The sequence below is a fragment of the Centruroides vittatus genome, unplaced genomic scaffold, assembly GCF_030686945.1.
Source record: "Centruroides vittatus isolate TY-2023 unplaced genomic scaffold, ASM3068694v2 contig_726, whole genome shotgun sequence".
Classification (NCBI taxonomy): domain Eukaryota; kingdom Metazoa; phylum Arthropoda; class Arachnida; order Scorpiones; family Buthidae; genus Centruroides; species Centruroides vittatus.
This window is the reverse complement of record NW_027122463.1, coordinates 920,992-943,562: the sequence shown is the minus strand read 5'-3', so window position 1 is coordinate 943,562 and position 22,571 is coordinate 920,992. Positions and strand designations below refer to the sequence as shown.

The following is a 22,571-nucleotide window of genomic DNA, read 5'->3' as shown; positions in this document are numbered from 1 at the left end:
TCAGCACCACTGCAGAATCAGAATTGGGATAGAAGTTCACAAATAAATATGAGGCAACATAGATTAAAAATAATATTATTAAATTTTACATGCTATTTTAACGGAAACTTTTTAAATCAAATATAAACATTTCCGATTCATATATGCAATTCATTTAAATATTTATAAAAAAAACAACACTTTAGCTATTACTTCATTTTATACTATGTTTTATAATACAATATAATTTTTTTAAATAATAAATAAATTATAATTGCTGTATTAAGTAGCATAATCTAAATTTAAAAACCAAAAAATGCTAAAACGTTTCCTAGTTTCAATTGTCAATAAGGAAATATAAATTTCAAAACTATTAACGTTATAGAAATTGTTATTCATTATCTATTCATTTTTAATGTTGATTTGGATAAATAAGCATTATAATTATTTTTTCTATTAATGTTTTTACGTATTATGTTATTTAATAAATATTACATTTATCTTTTAATAAATAATGTATAACGTTGCCATATTTTGACTTTTTTAATTCAAACAATATATTATTTATTTTATATTATCCAGGAATCATACATAAAAAATAATAAAAAGCAAAGTTAAAATAAAAACAAATTTGGTATAAATTTAAGTATCTTGCAGTGAGCCACAAGTATACTAGAAAAGAGCCGCATGTGGCTCAAGAGCCACAGTTTGTCCACCGTGGCCATATAGTTTGTGTTCAAGTTGCAGAATAAGCACCGGCACGGTTTCATAAATACTACATAAAGTAAATTATTAACATTATCTCAAAAATATAATGAAATTTAATAGTTTAAATAAAAAAAGAAATTATATGCTATATAACTTACATATTAGTAAATTTAATATTCATTTTGAATGAAATTAAATTAATCTCAGTAAAAATTTACCACATCACCATGACCAAATAGCCAAAGATTAATACATTAAATTTTAACTAAACTATTCATCTTTACTTTATATAAACTTATATTTTAAAAGGGGATTTTATTATTTAAATTTTATTTAGTGATTTTATTAAGGGGATTTTATTTAAATTTTGATTTTATCTAACTAGATAAAATCAAATTTTATCTAGTTTAAATTATCAAAGTATAAATCTCTCTTCACTGTCTAGATCAGTGGTTCTTAACCTTTTTAAGGCCATGAAACTACATCAATATCAATTCAAAAATCTATAAGCAATTCTATGTTTACTACACGTATCCCTTGATTAATAAGATTATTCAATATTATTAGTTTTATTTAATTAAAGTAGTAAACTTGGAATTATCTATGAGTAAAGAAATACATTGTAGTACTGTACATTGGAATAAACTGCCAATAAAAACTTAACATTTTTTTTTTCTTTCATAAGTGCTTGGAAAGTTTGTGGAACCTGGGTTGAGAACTAATGATCTACACAATAATTTATCTTTGATTATTTATTAGAACTAATGTAGATAATTATACATTACTTGATAACAATACTTTTTATTTACAATATAAAATCATCTGCACAATTAAAAGATTATTGTATACAAATTCACTATTTGTTAATAAATACAAATGTGTTATTTAAATGAAACGTGCAAAATGGTAATAAATGTAGCCATGCCACATATACCCTATAGAATGCTCTTCATTCAAATTAGTTGGATTAGAAAGATTAGATGAAACACAAGCAACTATTATATTTCTCTGGTATGAAGCATCATCATTATAAAGTCCAAATTATTGGTGCTTACCTGAAAAGCACCAACATTTGAGAAATCCAACATCATTACGAGTAAAAGAAACTAGTTGGGGAAAAAATAACATATAATAATATTATATAAGACATCATTTTAAAAAACTCAGAACTGATGTCAACATTTTCATAATTTTCAGAAATTATATAAGTAGAATAATCCATTGATGGGAAATGATGAACCTAGAGTATAATTTATTAATAATATATACCAAAAATCTCTGTAATAAAACAAATTTCATTTTATATATATACACAATAAATTCACAAACCCAATATTTAATTAATGCCAAATGATCAGTATTATCACTAACCTAATTGCCTACCCCATGTCAAATTAGTTTATATCTAATTATACATTAGTTTTATTATAACCCAATAATATGGCAGATCATTTGGCAAATTTTATCTTTATTCTGTAAAATTATTGTTAACTTAAATACCAAATGTTATAGATTTCTTAAAATCATCATCAAATACTGAATTGAGAAATAATATTTCTCATTACTGTTATGTAATATATATTTTTGTTCTGCATGTACCAAGAGTTCATTGTGGGCTTGCCAAGTCCACAATGGATGAGATCTAACAAATCAGACTATCCTAAAAATTCTTCAGGATACAATCTAGATTGAACTTTGATCCTTTAGAATGATATTTACATGCCTTAGACACCTACCATCAAAATATATTGCTTATATGTATGGTGAAATTTCTTCAAAGCATTAAAATCATTCCAAACAGACTAACACAACATTATTAATATACTACTTAAATAAAAACAATGATAAATTTAGAAATCTAGCAACATTTGGCTAAGTAAAATAGTTGTGATTTCAAACAGAAGTTTCGCTTATATTATAAATAGAATCAATAATATATTTAAACCAAATTTATAGCAATTAGAAATTATTCTAAAACAGTTTTACACTTTCAACTTCTCTGACAAGTTACATAGAATGTCCAAAAAGTTACTGTGCAGTGAGAAATTTGTAATGACACTAAAGTTATTTGTATAGTATTGTATACAAAACCTGTAAGTTGTCTGTTTGGTAGTAGTTGACTGTACTTTAATGTCACTACAAATTCCTCACTGCACTGTAACTTTTTGGATTGTCCTGTAGCACTTATCAATTAGTATTTAAAGAATATTTTATAATTTTTCCAAAAATTCCATATTTTTGTTAATTGTTATATAATTGCAAAACTACAGAAAAAACTTTTTAGTAATTTATAATTTGTGTATATTTTTAGTTTGATTCTATTAATAATACACTTATTTAACATTCAAAAGTTAATAATTTTGTATACTTTATACCTTTTAGTAATCTTAACAATACACTAAAATAATCATCATCATAACACATTTAACAATTATGTGATGATGATAAATATTCTTATAATATAATTATTTTTATTACATCTAACATTAATTTAGATTTAATTAAAAACATATGCACTCACTTGTATTAGATAACCACGATGGAGATGCTTTTCTAACAGGGTGAGATTGGCCATCTAATAATAGAACAATTGTTTTTAACTTTAGCATAAATATAAAATTATTAATCAATTTAAATCAAAATTAATAATATTTAAAATATTTGAGTCTACATAAATTAATGAAGCTGTATTTAAAAACATTTATTAAATACTTATCTAAATTAGACATTAAAAATTATGACAATATTGTGATAATCAATGAAAAGTTAAAACAGTTTGATCAACTGAATTATTTGAATGAAAATTTGACTTATAAATTTTAATTTCTCTTATATATATATATAAGACTTTAACAATTATTACATTATTCTTAGACAATTGCATCAAGATATGATCAAGGAACAGTTACAAAATGAAGTGTAAACAAAAATTAGCTTCATTTTAAGCCCAAATTAATAAATGATTGCAATGACAAGAACAATGTTACTACTTTCTTCACATTGTAAAAGTTTAATTGAACATACTGTAGAATGGTTTGATAAAGTGCACAATGAAATTTAATTTCATTTAAAGTATACTTTTCAGATCATACAATACACATTTGAGTAAAAGCCTCACTAAGTCAAACTTTCAGTAATTGACTAAACTTTCCCCAATTAGTTCTAATGTATATATATATATATAGAAATAACAATACGAGGAAAATATATATATATACTTTTAACCAGAAATTTTAATTGATTGAAGCTGGAAATTACTTAGAAATAAAAATAGTAATTCAAGTTTGTTCATACAGGCATAAGGAAAAATTTGATGATATTTTATATTTTCCTTATGTTAAATTTTCTTGAGAGGTAGTTTTACATTTTCCTAGTACAAAAAAAAAAAAAAAAAAAGAAAATTACTTCTATTTAAATATACTTGACTACTTGTATTAATTTATTATTATTTTCTTTTTTCATTCTTTAGCAACTGAGATTAATGACAATAAAAAATAATTTGCTTGCAAACTTATCAGAACTGTGGATTTAAATTAGAATATGACAATGTAAAATTATGTAATATGCAGAATACAGAATTTCTGCAATGAAAGAAAAATTAAATAATAAATAAATTTTGTCTTCAACTAACTTAACTTTATTATGTTTTGTACAGTGGAGCATAATTTATATATTTTAAGGGGTTAGACCAAAAAGGCATAATCAAAAATTCAAGATGCATCATAAGATGGCAGAACTAATTGTTTATGAAAAACTCATAGTAACAGCTTTGTATACCACACTAAAACATTCATTAATGTTTTCATGTTGATCTTTTATTTTATATTTTTACTAGCAAGTAGGCCCGGCGTTGCTCGGAGAAAAGTAACGATAGCGAAGATTGAGATTATTACGTTATAGTCATAAAAGAAAAAGAGTAATTTCATCAACAAACTAAGTATTTCTAAAGAAAGGTCAAATTTGAAAATCGAATGTTCTAATATTGTTCGATTTTCACGACGTGTTCTAATAAAAAAATTAAAAAACAAAAACCGTAATGTTTCCAGCAATAAAAACTATTTAATAATAACGTTATCGACTGTTTTAAACAGCCATCATCAGTTACAACGAACTTAAACAAAAAAGAATGCAGAAAAAAATAGAACACAAGCAATACAAAATATTTAAAATTCAAAAATAATTCCAAAGTAAAAAATGCCGACGTATATTAGAAACTAATCGGGAAAACATTATTTAAGCGGCATTGCGAAAGGAATTCAAACTTTCCCTTTGCTTTGTATAGCTTGATAACAATTCTTCTATATGTCTTGGCCGGCGTAGCCATGAAGTGCAATAATTAAACTAGTACTGGAAAGATAAACTATTAAAAAACAAAAACCGTAATGTTTCCAGCAATAAAAACTATTTAATAATAACGTTTTCGACTGTTTTAAACAGCCATCATCAGTTACAACGAACTTAAACAAAAAAGAATGCAGAAAAAAATAGAACACAAGCAATACAAAATATTTAAAATTCAAAAATAATTCCAAAGTAAAAAATGCCGACGTATATTAGAAACTAATCGGGAAAACATTATTTAAGCGGCATTGCGAAAGGAATTCAAACTTTCCCTTTGCTTTGTATAGCTTGATAACAATTCTTCTATATGTCTTGGCCGGCGTAGCCATGAAGTGCAATAATTAAACTAGTACTGGAAAGATAAACTATTAAAAAACAAAAACCGTAATGTTTCCAGCAATAAAAACTATTTAATAATAACGTTTTCGACTGTTTTAAACAGCCATCATCAGTTACAACGAACTTAAACAAAAAAGAATGCAGAAAAAAATAGAACACAAGCAATACAAAATATTTAAAATTCAAAAATAATTCCAAAGTAAAAAATGCCGACGTATATTAGAAACTAATCGGGAAAACATTATTTAAGCGGCATTGCGAAAGGAATTCAAACTTTCCCTTTGCTTTGTATAGCTTGATAACAATTCTTCTATATGTCTTGGCCGGCGTAGCCATGAAGTGCAATAATTAAACTAGTACTGGAAAGATAAACTATTAAAAAACAAAAACCGTAATGTTTCCAGCAATAAAAACTATTTAATAATAACGTTTTCGACTGTTTTAAACAGCCATCATCAGTTACAACGAACTTAAACAAAAAAGAATGCAGAAAAAAATAGAACACAAGCAATACAAAATATTTAAAATTCAAAAATAATTTCATAAAATTCAAATATTTTTTGAATTTTAAATATTTTGTATTGCTTGTGTTCTATTTTTTCTGCATTCTTTTTTGTTTAAGTTCGTTGTAACTGATGATGGCTGTTTAAAACAGTCGAAAACGTTATTATTAAATAGTTTTTATTGCTGGAAACATTACGGTTTTTGTTTTTTAATAGTTTATCTTTCCAGTACTAGTTTAATTATTGATGTGTTCTAATTATATCATTCAATTTTCACGGCACGTTCTGATTATATCATTTGATTTTCATGACATGTTCTGATTATATCATTCGATTTTTATCGAATGTTTTAAAGAAGAAAGGTTGAGAAAAACCAAACTAATCTATTTAAATTTGAAAATCGAATGTGTTCTAACATATTACTCTTTTTCTTTTTCTTTTTTTTTTCCACAGCCCGTAAATCTTGCATGTCGCTTTCTCTTCTTCTCCATTGTTACTTAACACTTTGGTACTTAAATTTGGTACCCAACTGTGTACCAAATTTCAACTTTCAACTTCTAACCGTTTTAGCAAAAATTAAGATTATTACGTTCCAGTCAACCTTACCCGTTTTCACAGAACGCAAGAATTGGGTCCCCCCTGTTTCCAGACTAATTACAGAATTTTTAGATGGGTCTAAAAATATGTTTGATTTCCCGCAAAAATGTAAAAACTGCATCTGCATCTTGCACATCGCTTTCTCTTAACAATGGAAATGTTACGTAACATTTCCATTGTTGGCATTTCCACTGTTACGTAACACTTCCATTGTTGATGAAAGTGTTAAGCCTTAATCCTGTCCCTCTCCCCCGAGGGGAGGTATTTCGAAAAATCCCTTCTTAGTGTGCGTTCTCGTTACGTATCCTAACTGTGTACCAAATTTCAACTTTCAACTCCTAACCGTTTGGGCTCTGCGCTGATTATTATTATTATTATCAACTCGTCTCGATTATATATATATAGATTATAAAAAATAAACAGTGATACATTTTTATTGCATATCTTTCTTTGAAATTGCAATGATCAGTAATCAAATACATAATACCTGAAGAGTGGCAATAAATTCCCAAGTGATTTTTGCTTATTCAAGATACAAATGCCACTGATAATAGACAATATGCTGCTCACTATTAAACTTTTTTATCCTCATTTTAAAATGCTCATTAAGAACTGAAGTTCTATATTAGAACTGTTTAGAATTATATTTTAAAACAGTTTTAGAAACAAACTTGCTTTTTTAAATAAATATTCTTTATTTATGAAATATTTTACTGTTACAAGATACTACAAACATGTAACTTCCCCTATATAGTACTATCATTTCCTACTGGCAATTAATGTTTTGCTAATCTTCCTCCTATTGGTGCACAACTTGGTGAACACAATTTTATGTCATTTAATTCTGGGAATGTGAAAAGAGAGATAAAAGAATAGAACATTCTATTCTAGAAATTTGAACATGTTTTCTAAAAGAATGTTCCATTATCTTTTATCTGTTTCAGAAAGAAAACAACATATAAATCAAACTCCACAGTGAATTTAGATGTATAAATAAAAAATTCACTATTGAAAGAAATAAGAATGTTTCGCTATCAACATAAAACAATGCATAAATGTAAAAATGGTGTTCCACTTGTACATAAAATATTGAAATAACTTAAAAATATAAGAAAAGTAATTTTCAATGCAATATTTAGTTGAATACATCTAATTGAGATTTAAAAAAAATGAAAAAAACCTGTTGATCCCTTCTCATCATTTCTGATTAATTCTATGTTGATTGCACAAATTGCAAAATCTAATCTTGCTGATGGTAATTTTCCAGGAACACTAATTTTCACCCAGATTTCTTCAACTGCAAATAAATAAATATTTTTTAAATAATAATTATCTGTATTTGTAAAATTAATTCTATACACAAACACATAGCAGCATTTAAATCAATATAAGTAAATATATGCATTTAAATTCGTAATACCAGCATTACATAGATGTAGGATAATAGAAAGAGCATTTAACATTAAAAATATAAATATCACACTCGTAAATATTAAACTCATACTATTTCTTTTCTTTATAACAACTTTTTTTTCTTGTGAAGTATTAAAACAAATAGCTATTGTGTATGGAAAATGAATTTAAAAAGTAGAGCTGCTATAATGAATATTACACATTTCAAAACATTTGTATTGTTTTTCTGACTTGTTATTTAACAAAATTAATAAAATTTATTATTTAAAAATTTTTCCCCTCTATAAAAAAATTTTAAAAGCTAATTTCAAACCCAAGGTACTGTACATCTTAGAATTTAAGAAATACAGTACAGCTGTACCCCAGGTTACAACCATCTCATGATAAAACAAACCATAGATACGATTGAAATATATTTGTACTCTCCTGTGATCTGATTTAGCTATCCCCACCAATATAATGCTTGGTTCGTTTTGTGTTGCCACATTTTTTGGTTTTTTTCTATTATTTATTGTAACAGTAATGCAATACAGAGGAGTATAATAAACTTACATAAAAAATGAGCATTTTATAGAAATACTGTACACTTATTTATTTTTACATTCTGTCCGGATGAACAGTTTCATAAAATTGGCAATGCTATCCGTTTCCGCCAAGTCGTTCAGTTCCCGTCATTGCCAGAAAGCCAGGTTGCTGACTTAATTGGGTTTATGTTTCTGTTGTTCTTTGAGTTAATCTATATCTATTGTATTCTTTTGACATTTGACTGTTTTTGAATAAGATCCACTCAAAACAGAGAGAAAAAAAATGTGTTTATAGTATGCATACATTTGAACTAAAAATAGTATTCTTCAGAGTTGATAATGGAGAAAAACATGCAGAAATTACATGGACATTAAAACTGTCAAGGTCCACAGTATTGACAATTGTGAAAAATAAAGAAAAAATGAAAGACTATGTAATGAGTGCCAGGCATATGAGGTCAATAATGATAAATCCGAAACATGGAAGACTTATTGAAGATATGGAGAAATTTCTCAAGATATGGCTGGATGATCAAGTTCAAAAACATATTCTGTTAAGTCAGGCAATTATTTCCACAATGGCTAAAAGCCCTTATGATGATTTAAAACAACAAAATGGAGAGATTAGCAACCAACCATCATATTCTGCAAATAATGGTTGATTCACTCAATTTAAGAAAAGAGCTAACTTTCATAATTTGAAACTGGCAGGTGAAGCTGCAAGTGCAACATGGAGTCTGCTTCAACTTTTCTAGCTGGATTTGCCAAATTGATTGAAGAGGGTGGATATTGTGCACAACAAATATTCAATTTTGATAAAACTGGGCTCTTTTGGAAGAGGATGCCAGGCTGTACTTATATTGCTAAGGAAAAAAAAGAGTGTCCTGGGTATAAACCTTCGAAAAATTGACTTACCTTATTACTTGATGGAAATGCATCAGGGCAATTCAAATTAAAACTTCTACATGTCTATCACTCAGAATTCAAGAGCCTTTAAGGAAAAGAACAAAAGTTTGCTGCCAGTTATTTGGCAATCAAATAAAAAGGTCTGGGTTACTGATACCATTTTCCAAGAATGGTTTTCAAAGGAATTGGTTCCATTGGTGAAAGATTATTTGAAAAAATGCAATTTAGTACAAAAGTGCATTTTACTTTTAGATAATGCACCACATCATCCTCAAAGCATTGGCAACATACTTCCACAATTTTCAAAATGGTGTTTCTTCCTCCAAATACAACCTCATTGCTTCAGCCAATGGACCAGATGGTAATTTCAACTTTTAAACGTTAATATACATGCCACAAAGATCATGATAATCTATGATAGCACATTAATTAATCCAAAAATTAGATTAGATTACACTAATATTATAAGATTATTTATTGTTTTGCCAATTCCAAAAGTAATCTCTTATATGATAGATCTGAGAAGATAATATTTCATTATCACAGAATTAACTTTTTTCTATTTAATACCTTATTCCTGAGATACTGTAAGTTGTCTGCTAGTTACTACATTCAAATGAGAGTTTTTATTAGTGTGAGTTATTTTTAAGGAATATATTCACCATATCACTAAGAATTATCTGTACTTACTAATTCAATAATAAATCAGTTATTTAAAAAATTATTTCTTTTTGCAATTTAAAAATACTAACCTGTGTCAAATCTGTAAAGATCATTAAGCGCTCCTCTATTTGAAAGACCACCAAATAAAAATAACTGTTTATTAATAGCCACAATACTGTGTGCTGCTCTAGGAGTTGGATTTCTACCTTTCGGAGAAAGTTTTTTCCACATACAATTTTCCATATCGAGGGTATAGAAATCATCATAGAATGTGGGGCCCGACATGCCACCGTGAACATATATTAAGTTTCCTAATGAAACCATTGCATGCCCATGTCGAACAGATGGCGCATTCCCTGTTGCTGTTAATATGGACCAAGATTGTGTTGTAGCATTGAAAATATGAACATCACTATAAAAAAATTTTATTTTGTTAAAATATGTTATAAATATAATTAGTCAAACATAAAATAATACATCATTCTAGCAAAAATAGAACATAAATGTTTGTTAAGTGCAAATAATCAAATATCAAAACTAAATTAATCATTAATTGTAGATTCAATTTATTAATTTTTAAGCAATAAAAAAACCACGATTTAACCAAATAAAATAATGTTTTAATAATCATTAATATATTTTTAAAAAAACTGAAATTAAATAGATAGCTTTTAGATAGCTGCTTTATATATATAAAGCTATGTAATGTTCTATCTAATGTTCATAAAATCTAATGTTTTATTTAATGTGTTGCATGTTGTTAATTCAAATTCCATCCAATAAATATCTACATTTTAATTCAAGATGATAAGTATGTAAATAGTTTATATCATACCAGTCTGATACAGGATTAGCTCCACAATCACCTCCACCAAATACAACTAGATAATCTCCAAAAGCTGCTGAATGATGTTGAGTTCGTGGGGAAGGTTGACAGCCATCTACCTGAAAAATAACTGATATTTTCATTAGTGACAAATTTTTTTCAGTAAAAACTGAAAAGTTTTATGAATTATCTTGTTCATAAAATACATAATTTGTATGAACATTATTTACCTCTACTGTTGTCCAAACCATGGTATTAGTATCTAAAACTTGAATGTCGTTTCTATTTCCGGTTAAATCCGCCCCACCAAATATGTATATTTTATCGGGATAACTTGTCGGAATATAACAGCTATGTTCGTAACGACCGCAGAAAGAGCCCGACGAATGACCGGTCCATGTCATATTATTTAAATCTAGAACAAAACTCTGATCAAAAGCTCGATCGGGATCGGCACCACCTATTAAGAAAATTTTGCCTTTTTTGTCATCCATTTCTTTGGATGCAGTTTCTGATAATTGTGTAACATAAATTCCAGTATGACCTCCTCTTGGATATGGTCCTTTAGTTAATGTTTTTATTTCATACCAACCAGATGGTCTATTTAATATACTTGTATCAAATGAAGATATAAATTCCATTTTTCACTGTAATGAAAAAAAAAAAAAAACACCTATTTAAATAAAATTAATATTTATATATCAATACATTAATTTCTTAAAGAAAATAATTTTTCTTCTTCAAAATACCATAAAAATTCTCTATCAAGTAACAAGATTAAAAAATGTTTCACATAAAAATAAAAGCTGTAACAAAAATATAAATTACAAATTTATAAACAGAATTAATTTTACAGACTTACATAAATCTAATTATAGAATGAAATTACTTGCAAAAGAATCTAACAAAGATTTTATTCTTATTATTCATATGAGATGATTTTAGAAGTAAAAACTGATAATGAGTCAGTGTGTGTAAATATAATTACATAATTTGATAATGTAGCTTAACTTAGATTCCACATTAGAACCAAGAGTTTTTTGTTCTGTTTCTGGCTGGCTTCAGGATAGCTATTTTAAATTTCACACAAACGTTTGAACTCATAACTTTACTTTTTAATTTAGTTTTAGGAAAATCTTACCAGTTTTATTTGGATTTGAACCATAACTATTTTAAACTGCACAATTTCTCTGCAGTTACTATTTAAGGCTGGTTATTGTTTGAATGTGGTTATTATTTCCTTTGCACATACCTGTCCATTTATTAATATTTAAATGTTTATTTATGAAAGTTTGATTTTGAAAGCAAGTTATACTTGAAATGGCAACTAGTATCTTTCTTTATAATAGGTATTACTATATATATATAATCATCACTAAGCCTGATGTATTAACAATAAACCAAATGATTGCTGTAATTAATTGGGCTATTTTTCTCTACTATTAATAATTAGATATCGAGTAATTGGTATTAGAGGTAGACGTTAGGTCCATCACTTATCAAAATTAATAATTATAATAATTTAATATTTATTAAATAATTTTAGAATAGTCTGGAAGAATAGAATCGGCCTGGAGCAGAATTTGAACCTGTAACTCCTGCTTTCTGTGCAGTGGTGTTGCTAGTTATGCCACCCAGACCTCCAATCAATTTTTTGCTTGCAGACATTTAATTCTTGATATAACCATCCTCTAATACCAAATTACTTAATAATAGCAAAAATAGCCAAATTATTTATGGCAGTCATTTATCATTTGGTTTATTATTAATACATTGGGCTTAGTGATGTTTACATATATATATATATATACACATAAAGTAATAGCCTGCTGAGTGCCATAGTCGATGATTTTAATGGCCGTGGGCGTAGGAATCGTGCTCAGTTGGTGCCATGAATATCTATAGATGGTTATATATCAAGAATTAAATACATCTGGAAGCAAAGAATCACTCAGAGGACTGGGTGGTGTAACTGGCAACATAACTGCATGGAAAGCAGGAGTTATGGGTTCAAATCCCACATCGGGCTGATTCTTTTCTTCCAGACTATTCTAAAATTATTTAATAAATACTAAATTTGGTTTATTATGAGTGTTACTTTCTATATACCATCAATAAGAAAATAATTTAAAACAAATGTTCATCATAAATAAAATGTTCATCATAAAAATTTTAACAGGATGATAAAATTATTGAAAACTTTTAATAGAAGGAATCATTTATTCAATTTTAATTACTTTATCAATTTTATTCAATTTTGCATATCACCAAGTTTTAATAACACCATGATTAAAATTCACGAAAGTCCAAATAAATCATTAATTTGCGATTTCCTTGAACTTTTTTCATGATTTACAATTTTTGAAATGGTACCGTATCTATTTTCATTTGTTTAAAAATAAACATGTAAACAGGGTGACCAACTTTTGAAAATGAAAAGTCAGATCATTAGAAATTTTTCTTGATTGTGTTTTTTATGGTTATATTAACTACATGTAGTTATTCAAGACTAATTTATTCTACTAAAAATAATATTATGAGCTATTGTTGTTACATAGCTGTTCTTAGTAATAACTTTTTCATTATTAAAATTCAAAGAATATTGATTCAAAATCAGTTTATTGTTCAAATCAAACATTTATTCAGATTTTTAAACAAAATTTAGTTCAAAAATGTTATATCTACATTACAACATTTTTTTCCCCTTCTAATAGTTAAAATCTCATTCATGAAAACCAAGAATTTTTATTTCCTAGGCAGATTTTCTCTAGGATATGGGACAATAGACATGCTGTCCCAGCTAAACTGCAACCTATGTATAAAGTATCTTATGATCTTAAACTTTTCTTTTACATTAACTAATGCTATCAATCTTCTTAATTAGCAGTTAACATTTAATGTTAATTCTTTTTTTTTTTATATATTCATTTCAAGTTAAACCTAATTAAAGATAAAAGTTTATAAGATTATAAATTTTATACAATAAATTAATAAAAAATTTACTACTAATTTTAATGTGAGTTCTAGCCTTAAGAGAGCCTTTCAATCATACCCATCAAGAATTTGGAGGCCCACAATGGAAGCGGCCAGTGGTGAGAAACAGAATCTGACATATTGAGGATAAATCACCCATGAAAAATCCCTGGAGTGCTCATCTGAATTATAAGAATTACAACTCTAGTTCTCCAGAGCAGAAGATTGACATCTTGATCATATAGCCGTCAGTCTAAAGGCTAGTAACGATCAGTCCATACAACAGGATGTTGAAAGTTGTCATTCATCTAATTACTGTTTAGAAAACATGAAGCAAAAGTTTATTTTTACAATATCTTCTAATTCAAAAGTTACTTAATAATATTTAGGCCTATATTGTGTACAAATGTAATATGACTAATGTGAGAAGACTACATGTATTGAAAAAAACTGTGATACAGTATGCATTTGCAGTTATTCTAGCCTGTGGAAAATAATTTTCTTTTCAATGCTGGAAGCAAAACTTTACTCGTGTGTATAATCTTGTAATGGACACATCTATGATTCTCTGTAACAGCAGATATTTATAATGATGATTTTTGTCAAATTACAATATAAAGCAAATTTCTACATTGCAGAGTTTATAAATGAAGCAAATAAAGAAAAATTGTAATGATACTATCTTTACTTTCAATTCTGTTAGCAAAGTGACAGAAAGTAATGCTGCTTTGCATAAACAAGGCAAGACATTGCACAATTAAATAAATCAGAGCTAATATATAATTAGTTAATTAATTCATTTTACATTCAATACCACTTTTTAGTGGCTTTAAAGTAACCCAAAACAGCAATCTTCATTAAATCCATTTGTCAGATTTTAATTTCAGGCATTAAAATCTATAGAGTCAAACTTGCAATCCATAAAAGTAGAACAATGCCTTACTACATTCATTCACCAGATTAGAGGATAAATGTATATAATTATTTTAGTCCACAAAACTCAGAAAAAACACAAATAAAACCATTTATGCTAAATCTAAATAAGTATATAGGAAGACATTTTAAGCACATTCAAATTCAGGAAGGCTTTTGAAAATGAAGACAGTTACAATGGAAACTGGCAATGTACAAACAATAAATGTGATACAGGCAAAGACATTATTTTAAAAAGTAAAAATAAACAAAATAATATTTCTTAGAAACAAAGATTTAAAAAATAAATTTCTCTACAGTATAAGGTGATCATTTATTCTCTTTATATTTTGTGGAGTTTCTGAATTATTCTCAAAATTCACTTTACACTGACAAAAGAAACAAAAGTTTACAATCTACTACTAGCTTCACAATCATTCATAATTATCAACAAGACTGACAAATCCATCATCAAAAACAACTTTGAACAGTTCATGTTTCACCAAACAGAATATACACATCTATGATTCTCTGTAACAGCAGATATTTATAATGATGATTTTTGTCAAATTACAATATAAAACAAATTTCTACATTGCAGAGTTTATAAATGAAGCAAATAAAGCAAAATTGTAATGATACTATCTTTACTTTCAATTCTGTTAGCAAAGTGACAGAAAGTAATGCTGCTTTAGACAGAAAGTAATGCTGCAAAAAGATTTAGACATGTAAAAAGAATAGTAGTAAGTGCTAAAATAAACTCAAAAAAATTTTAATGTTAATTATACCCATTGTCGTCGGTTTGAAAGTCAATCACTCATCTTCTATACAAGACCTTCTAAAATAGTTCTCTTAGAGTTACAGTAGAGTCCCTCTAGTCCGAACATGTTTCAGTCGGTGGAGAGGTAATTTTTTAGCTCGCAAAATATACATTTTTGTATTTTCCAGTTGAATTTAAATGGTATTAATGGTACAAAAAGATTTAGAATTCCACAACAAAAAAAAAAAAAAAAAATTGTATTTTATTGTAGTACTGTATTAATACTGTACAAAATTAATAAATCAGTGTTTGACATGGCCTATTAAAACAGCAGATCTATACTGTACTTACACACAAAAGTCATTGATGGTGTTGGATCTATATAAACCAGACCTGTTTTACAGCTTGCTTCTACAATATTTGGCTAATCCGAAAATCTGCTAATCCGAACAGGGCTCGGTCCCAATTAGTACGGGCTAGCGGGACTCTACTGTATCCTAGAGGGAGAAGAATTATTGGAAATTTATCAAATTTTAAGAGAGGTTCAAATATGAATGTGTTTAAACTTCTTCGGTTTGTTTTAAAGCTTCAGCTTTTTGTCTCTTTCTCTATATTCTTTTAAACATATGTTTTATAATGCTCGAAACATTTTGTACTGTTGTATCAATAAAAATGTTTACTCCCCACTCACTTATAACTTTTATCATCACTTGCCATTTCTTGTGACCAAAGGACACTATGTAGAACTGAAAATATATTTAAATGAATAAATACAGCTAGACAAGTATAGACCAGCTCTGTCCCTGTTGTTTACACTATCCCTCTAGCTATACCAGTAGTTCCCAACCGAAAGCTGAGATAAAGTTTTGCTAGATCAGTCTAATTAATGTTTATACTAATGTTAGAGAGCTCCAATTAAAGAAAATCTAGCTGAAAAGTCTATGGTGTATCCCTGTGATCAAAAAATGTAAGCAGAGTTTAAAATCTGCTATTCATTAGCACCCCTCCCCATTAACTCCACATCTGCGATGGTCGAGAATTCAGAGAACTGAGAGGTCACAAAGGGGAAGAGCTGGGGAAGGGGAGAGAGGAGAGAAAAGTCACCACTTTTTAGACTGGAAATGTGTGTAATGGACGTTGAAGTCATCTGTGCTTGTGAAATTTGTGATATTACAAATTGGTGCAGTCGACAGGATTTCAGTACACAGCTGTATTTATATAGTCTTGAAGAAGAATCATGCTTTTCAAATTCTTGGTTCAGAAGACCGAAGACTCCTACATTATCTCCCAATATCAACAAGAAGGGAAAGACAAATGGACGGAAATCTACCAAGAATTTCAAGAAATCGAAAATTATCCCGTAATTTCGACCTCATCGATTTTTCAAACTGCTATCCGGACGATGACGAATTATCGAACACTATCTATTTCATTATTGGAGACAGAAGGTGAGCTCTATCTTAACAAAACTTTAATATGACCGGTTGCCTCGGACAGTTCGTCTGACCCAAAGTCAGATGTGTTGGCACAAATGGTTCATTTGCAAAAGCTGTACATGAACCAACAAGCCAAGACGTTGAAGATTATGAACTCTTTTCGGCAAACCATCGAAAAAATGTCATTAAACTCATCTTGCGATACGATCAACATAGAAAAATATGATGGGAAAATCGAAGAAAGTGCATGTTTGGATAATTTCATATGAACACGCGTGTGCATCTCACAATTGGATTACGGACAAACAAAAGATCTGTAACCTTCGAAATTATTTGGAAGGAATTGCCGTGAAATGGTACAATTCTCGAGTATTAGATAAGGTCGATGATAACTGGGAGAAATGGAAAAACTCTTTTCTTGGTGCATTCAGACAGAATCGGATCCAACTTTCCACATTAGCGGATATGTGGGAATATCGTGGCGGTTCACTATTAGAATATTATTTTGAAAAACAACAGTGTATCCAACTTGCATATCTGGATATTGGGGAACAAAGCTTTATCACCATGGTAATACATGGACTACCGGCAGATATGCAAGCTATTCTTCTTCAACACAATTTAAATGACAAAGAAAACTTACGTGTCGGATTGAGCAAATTGGTACCTACAAAAAACTCGGTACCGAGGAAAATCGAAAGAAGGAATAATAATATTCATGGTAACCGAAGTTTTACCTCCATGAATGAAATTGATAATGGTCCAAAAAACGAGTAAGGAAGGGTTTACCGATCCCTCTGACAAAATCAGATCATTGTCTAGTCACAGATCATAATGATCCCTGAATATTCTCAATGGAAGTGATTAACGTGTATTGCTCAGTTTTTCTAGATCCAGGATCCGCGGTCAACCTTATTAGTCCAAAATTGGTAGATAAATGCAAACTAGAATCCCATCCTATACACACAGTCTTAAAATCATTTAATGGAGCACTTACTGTATATAGGGAGGGTGTTTTGGCTACTATAAAGTTTAGAGACCAAACCTAACTCATAGAAGCAATTATCATTAAGGAAATGGACTACGATCTTTTGTAGGGATTCACACATTGGGAAAACTTAACATCTGCTGGAATTTTAGTAAGCAAGAAGTTTTATTAGTTAAAACCGACAGAATTATATTACAGAAAGACGTTTTGCGGCATTTTCCGGGCATCAATCAACCCGATTATACCAGACCCCCTAAGTTCACTGTCGATTTTAATATAACAGATACAAAAGTGATCAAATGTAAACCCTATCGGTTGTCTCGTGACAAATATCAGTGGTTAAGGGCCAAAATAAAAGACTTGTTAGCACAAAACATAATAGAAGAAACATCATCTCCTTACGCTTCTTCTTGTGTTGTTCTTCCCAAAGGGAATGGCGATTACAGATTGGCTCACAATTATATGAAAATCAACAAAGTGACTGAATTGGATCCTTATCCCTTTCCCTTAATAGACGATATTATCAATGGATTCGGAGGATGCAAATATTTTACAAAATTGGACTTAAAAAGATGGATTTTGGCAGATTGGAATTAGTGAGGAGACTCGAAAGTATACGGCATTTGTCACCCCATTTGGACATTATCAGTATACTCGTTTGCCTCAAGGTTGGAAAAATTCTCTGGCACTATTTCAAAAAGTTATGAATAAGGTGCTGGGGGATCTCTTGGAAAATGAAAAAGTCCGGAATTATATCAACGATATAAGCACGGGCTGACAATGAAATAAATAATGCAGAGCTCACTTATCAAGTATTAGAGAGGTTATGCAATGCGAACTTTGTTATAAACCTAAATAAATCAGAATTTAATGTAAATAAAATCAAATTCTTGGGAAGAGTTATAGACGGTTTTAGCAAAACTACAGTAACAGAGTGGATTGAAAAAGTTCGTAATATGCCTCGGCCCCATGATTTTCACACGGTAAGGTGTATCACGGGACTGACTGGACACTTCTGTGCATTTATTCCAAATTATGCCGCTATTGTTAGACCTTTAGATCGACTTAAACAGAAAGACATTCCCTTTGAGTGGACGAAAGAATGTGAGCAAGCATATCAAGAATTGATTCAAAGAATTACATCAAATCCTATAATACAAACTCCTGATTGGAGGCTGAACTTCGAGCTTTGTACCGATGCTTACCATTATGGCAGCGGCTCTATATTATATCAGCGGGACACCGATGAGATGCAAGGAAGACAACTACGAGTTATAGGATACCAATCATATACTTTTACATCAGCGGAGGTTAACTACAGCACAACTGAAAAGGAGTGCTTAGCCGTGATCAAGGCGATTAAATATTTTCAAAGTTTCTTGGAGGGAAGAAAATTCACCATGCATACCGATCACCAAGCACTTACCTTTTTAATGGGATTAAAAGAACCAAAAGGAAGGTTAAACCGGTGGCAAGTCTTTTTACAAACCTATGATATGAAAATTAACCATTGCACTGGAAAAGAATTAACAGACGCAGATGCTATCTCCAGATTGTGTCCCCGCGTGAAATCGATGCCAGTCCACCAAATCGACAAACACAAGTGGCAAAAGACCAAGAATGGCCAGTTGATTGTCCCAAAAAATATTCAAAACAGCATTATGAAGCGGTATCATGATGATCTGGACAGCGAGGGTCATGATGGATTTTGGAGGACTTATTACAAGTTAAGGGCACAGTTCTAGTGGCCTAACATGAGATAAAGTATCCAACATTACATGCAGACCTGTCCGATATGTCAATCCATCAAGTTTAAATACCGACCCCGTCAAGACCAACTCTATTTGCCCCCATAATCGAAAATACCCTTCAATACGGTACACATTGATTTTGCGGAGCTTCAGAAACACAGTGAAAGAGTAAGAATGACTAAATCATTTCTAGTGGTCATAAACGAAGTTACATGGATAACTTATGCTAAAGCTATGAAGGAGGATGTGCGTAGTGTCATCCGTTATTTGGATAATTTACCATTATTCAATAATGTAACTACTATCATCAGCGATTGTGGATCTACCTTTAAATCGGACAGTTTCAAGCAATGGGGCCAGAGACAGGAATATCACATTAAAAACCACATCACCTTATCATGCTGCCGGGAACGGAGTGTGTGAATGGTAAAGATATATATAACAAACAAGAGTGCGCTCAAGAGAACTGCAGGAGTGCGGTTCAGTTGAGGGTGAGAACTGTAGAGCAAACAAAGTATTTGTTGATGAGTGTCTTGAAAGCTTCATGTGTGTCCTTGTTGTCAAAGATCTTGTGGCAATCGTTGGGCTAGTTGTTATCATGTGCCTCCATGATGAGCTAAAGGTGGTGCCTCTCCAGCTCCAACATGGGGCAGTGGAAGAGGTAGTGCAGTGAACTGTCTTCTGCACCACAAAGAGAACAGTTGGGAGTTGTAGCGTTGTGAAACCTCACCAGGTAGGAATGGAAACGTCCATGATTGGTGAGGAACTGATTTGTGCGATGATTTGGGAAGTATCACTTGCTGCTGATGAAATTGTTGATATTAGGAATAAGGTGATGTGTGATGAGGTGACATTGCTCGTCCCAGTCCCGTTGCCAGGCGGTGAGGAGATGCTTCCAGAGAATGTGCTTTACGGTGTTGATGGTTATTTTGTCATAGGCGGTAGGGAGATTGCAGCAGACTTTGCTTGGCCCGCTCATTACCAGGCGTACCCCGGTGAGCCTGAGTCCAATAGATATAGTACGTGTTGCTGGAGGTGAAGATATGGTTTTGTATATCTGTAACGATAGGATGGCGGGAGTAGCTGTAAAGGAGGGAAATTGAGGAGGCACTGTCAGAAATGATGGCCACAGTGGAGCCTATGCAATTAGACGTTGACCACTTTATGGCCATATAGATGGCAAAGAGTAGTACGGTGCATTCGTCGCCCAGCCTGTAGTGCTCGAAGTGTGTGAGAGAAAGATACAGGATCTCAAGAAATTCCTTAATTGCTATCCAGATTTCAAAGGTGGGTAAAAATTGCTTGGATGCTGCAGTTTGCCACGAAAACTGAAGCTACAACTCTTATTTAGGTTGCTCTCCATTATTCAAATGGCAACGAACAGTTGTTAAGCTGGAGGCTGACAGCGAATTTGGAATTATATATTTACAATCATATGAAAAGGAGCGTACCAAAGAACAACAAAGGAAATATCGAGAATCCATCAAAAAATATTATGATAGGAAGCATGCAGGACCTTTGGTAAACATTAAAGTTGGATCCTGGATTTTAGTTCAGAGTGATATGAGGGGAAAACATCCAAACATTAAAGGGCCGTTAACTACGACAACATGCCTAAAAATGCGATGTATAGAACGGAAAGTGGAACTAAAAAGATAGCTCACCTTACCAATATAAAGTTGTATCATCACAGGGGTGATGACAAGGCTAAGAAGGGGGGTGTAAGCAGAGTTTAAAATCTGCTATTCATTAGTACCCCTCCCCATTAACTCCACATCTGCGATGGTCGAGAATTCAGAGAACTGAGGGGTCATGAAGGGGAAGGAAGAGCTTGGACAGAAGAGAGAGGAGAAAAAGGTTACCACTCTTTAGACTGGACATGCGTGTAACGGACGTTGAAGTCATCTGTGCTTGTGATCGCCTTATGTTTTAGTTTAATTGTTGTATTATTAAAATTCATAATATTACAAAAAATATAGCTCAATAAAACACAAGATTTAAATTTATTCATTAAAATTTCTTTTTAAAGTAATCCCAATTCACAAACAACAAGAACATTATGAGCAGGTGCTTTATCATGGTAGATCTTGTCATAATCTGTGTGTTTTCTTGCCACAAATCAGGCCATCTATGAATTGCTTCATACAAACAATTCAAAACACTCATATAATATTCTTTGTTGACAGTTTGGTCTGTCAGAAGAAATTCGTAATGCACAACACCACAATTAAAAAAAACAGTCAACATGAGACCTTGATTTTTGATGTGGTCACCTTGGTCTTGCTTCACCTTTTGAGTACCATTCATTTGATTGTTAAACCGTTTCAGTGTCAAAAGCATAGATCCATGTTTCATCACTCATAATGTTGCATTTTATGAACAATTCACCTTGAGAAAGCATTTCCTTGGCCACTGGAACACGTTTTTGGAAAAAATTCATCATTTTTGAGATGACTCAAGAAGCAATGCAATGCAAGCCAAAATAATTTTTTAAAATTGCTTGACAAGATCCAAATGATACTAGAACGTGTTCAATAATGTCCATTATTAAACAACGATCACTGAGCTTTATGATGCTCAGTGATCATTGTTTGATTCTAACTTGAACAATGTGTTGTTCATCAGTTGAAGTGGATGGCCTACCATAGTATGGTTCATCTTTGATGCATTCTCTGCCCTCTTTGAACATCTTGTACCATTTGAAACATTTTAATTTGATAGTCTATCATCACCAAAGGCTTTTTGCGACATTTCCAACATTTTTGTAGCAATAATTCCATTGTGAAAAAAAAAATTTAATGCACTTCTTTGTTCAATCACTCTTAACAGTTTGAAAAGTTGCCAGCGCATAAATTCTTTACACAAAAAACAAGTGTTTATTTGCAAATAAAAAAAGACAATGACAAACGGATTGCTGCTTGATGTCAATGAAAGTTGTACCAAACAACAAAA

At 30.4% G+C, this 22,571-nt stretch overlaps 1 protein-coding gene across 5 annotated transcripts in view; it reads right to left on the bottom strand.

Annotated features, from left to right (window-relative positions):
* LOC136980830 (rab9 effector protein with kelch motifs-like) overlaps positions 1-22,571 on the bottom strand; it is a 37,493-nt gene that overhangs the window by 6,372 nt on the left and 8,550 nt on the right. For 3 of the 5 annotated variants that reach the window (XM_067277028.1, XM_067277026.1, XM_067277027.1), the window contains exons 2-7: positions 11,030-11,446; positions 10,809-10,918; positions 10,063-10,385; positions 7,648-7,764; positions 3,209-3,262; positions 1,743-1,793 (exon numbers count right to left, since the gene is read on the bottom strand). In XM_067277028.1, coding sequence (XP_067133129.1) covers positions 1,743-1,793; positions 3,209-3,262; positions 7,648-7,764; positions 10,063-10,385; positions 10,809-10,918; positions 11,030-11,440 — 1,066 coding nt within the window. In that variant the 5' untranslated portion in view covers positions 11,441-11,446. Of the gene's footprint in view, positions 1-1,742; positions 1,794-3,208; positions 3,263-7,647; positions 7,765-10,062; positions 10,386-10,808; positions 10,919-11,029; positions 11,462-22,571 lie in introns of those variants that run through there. The other 2 variants (XM_067277030.1, XM_067277029.1) reach the window with 2 other exon arrangements.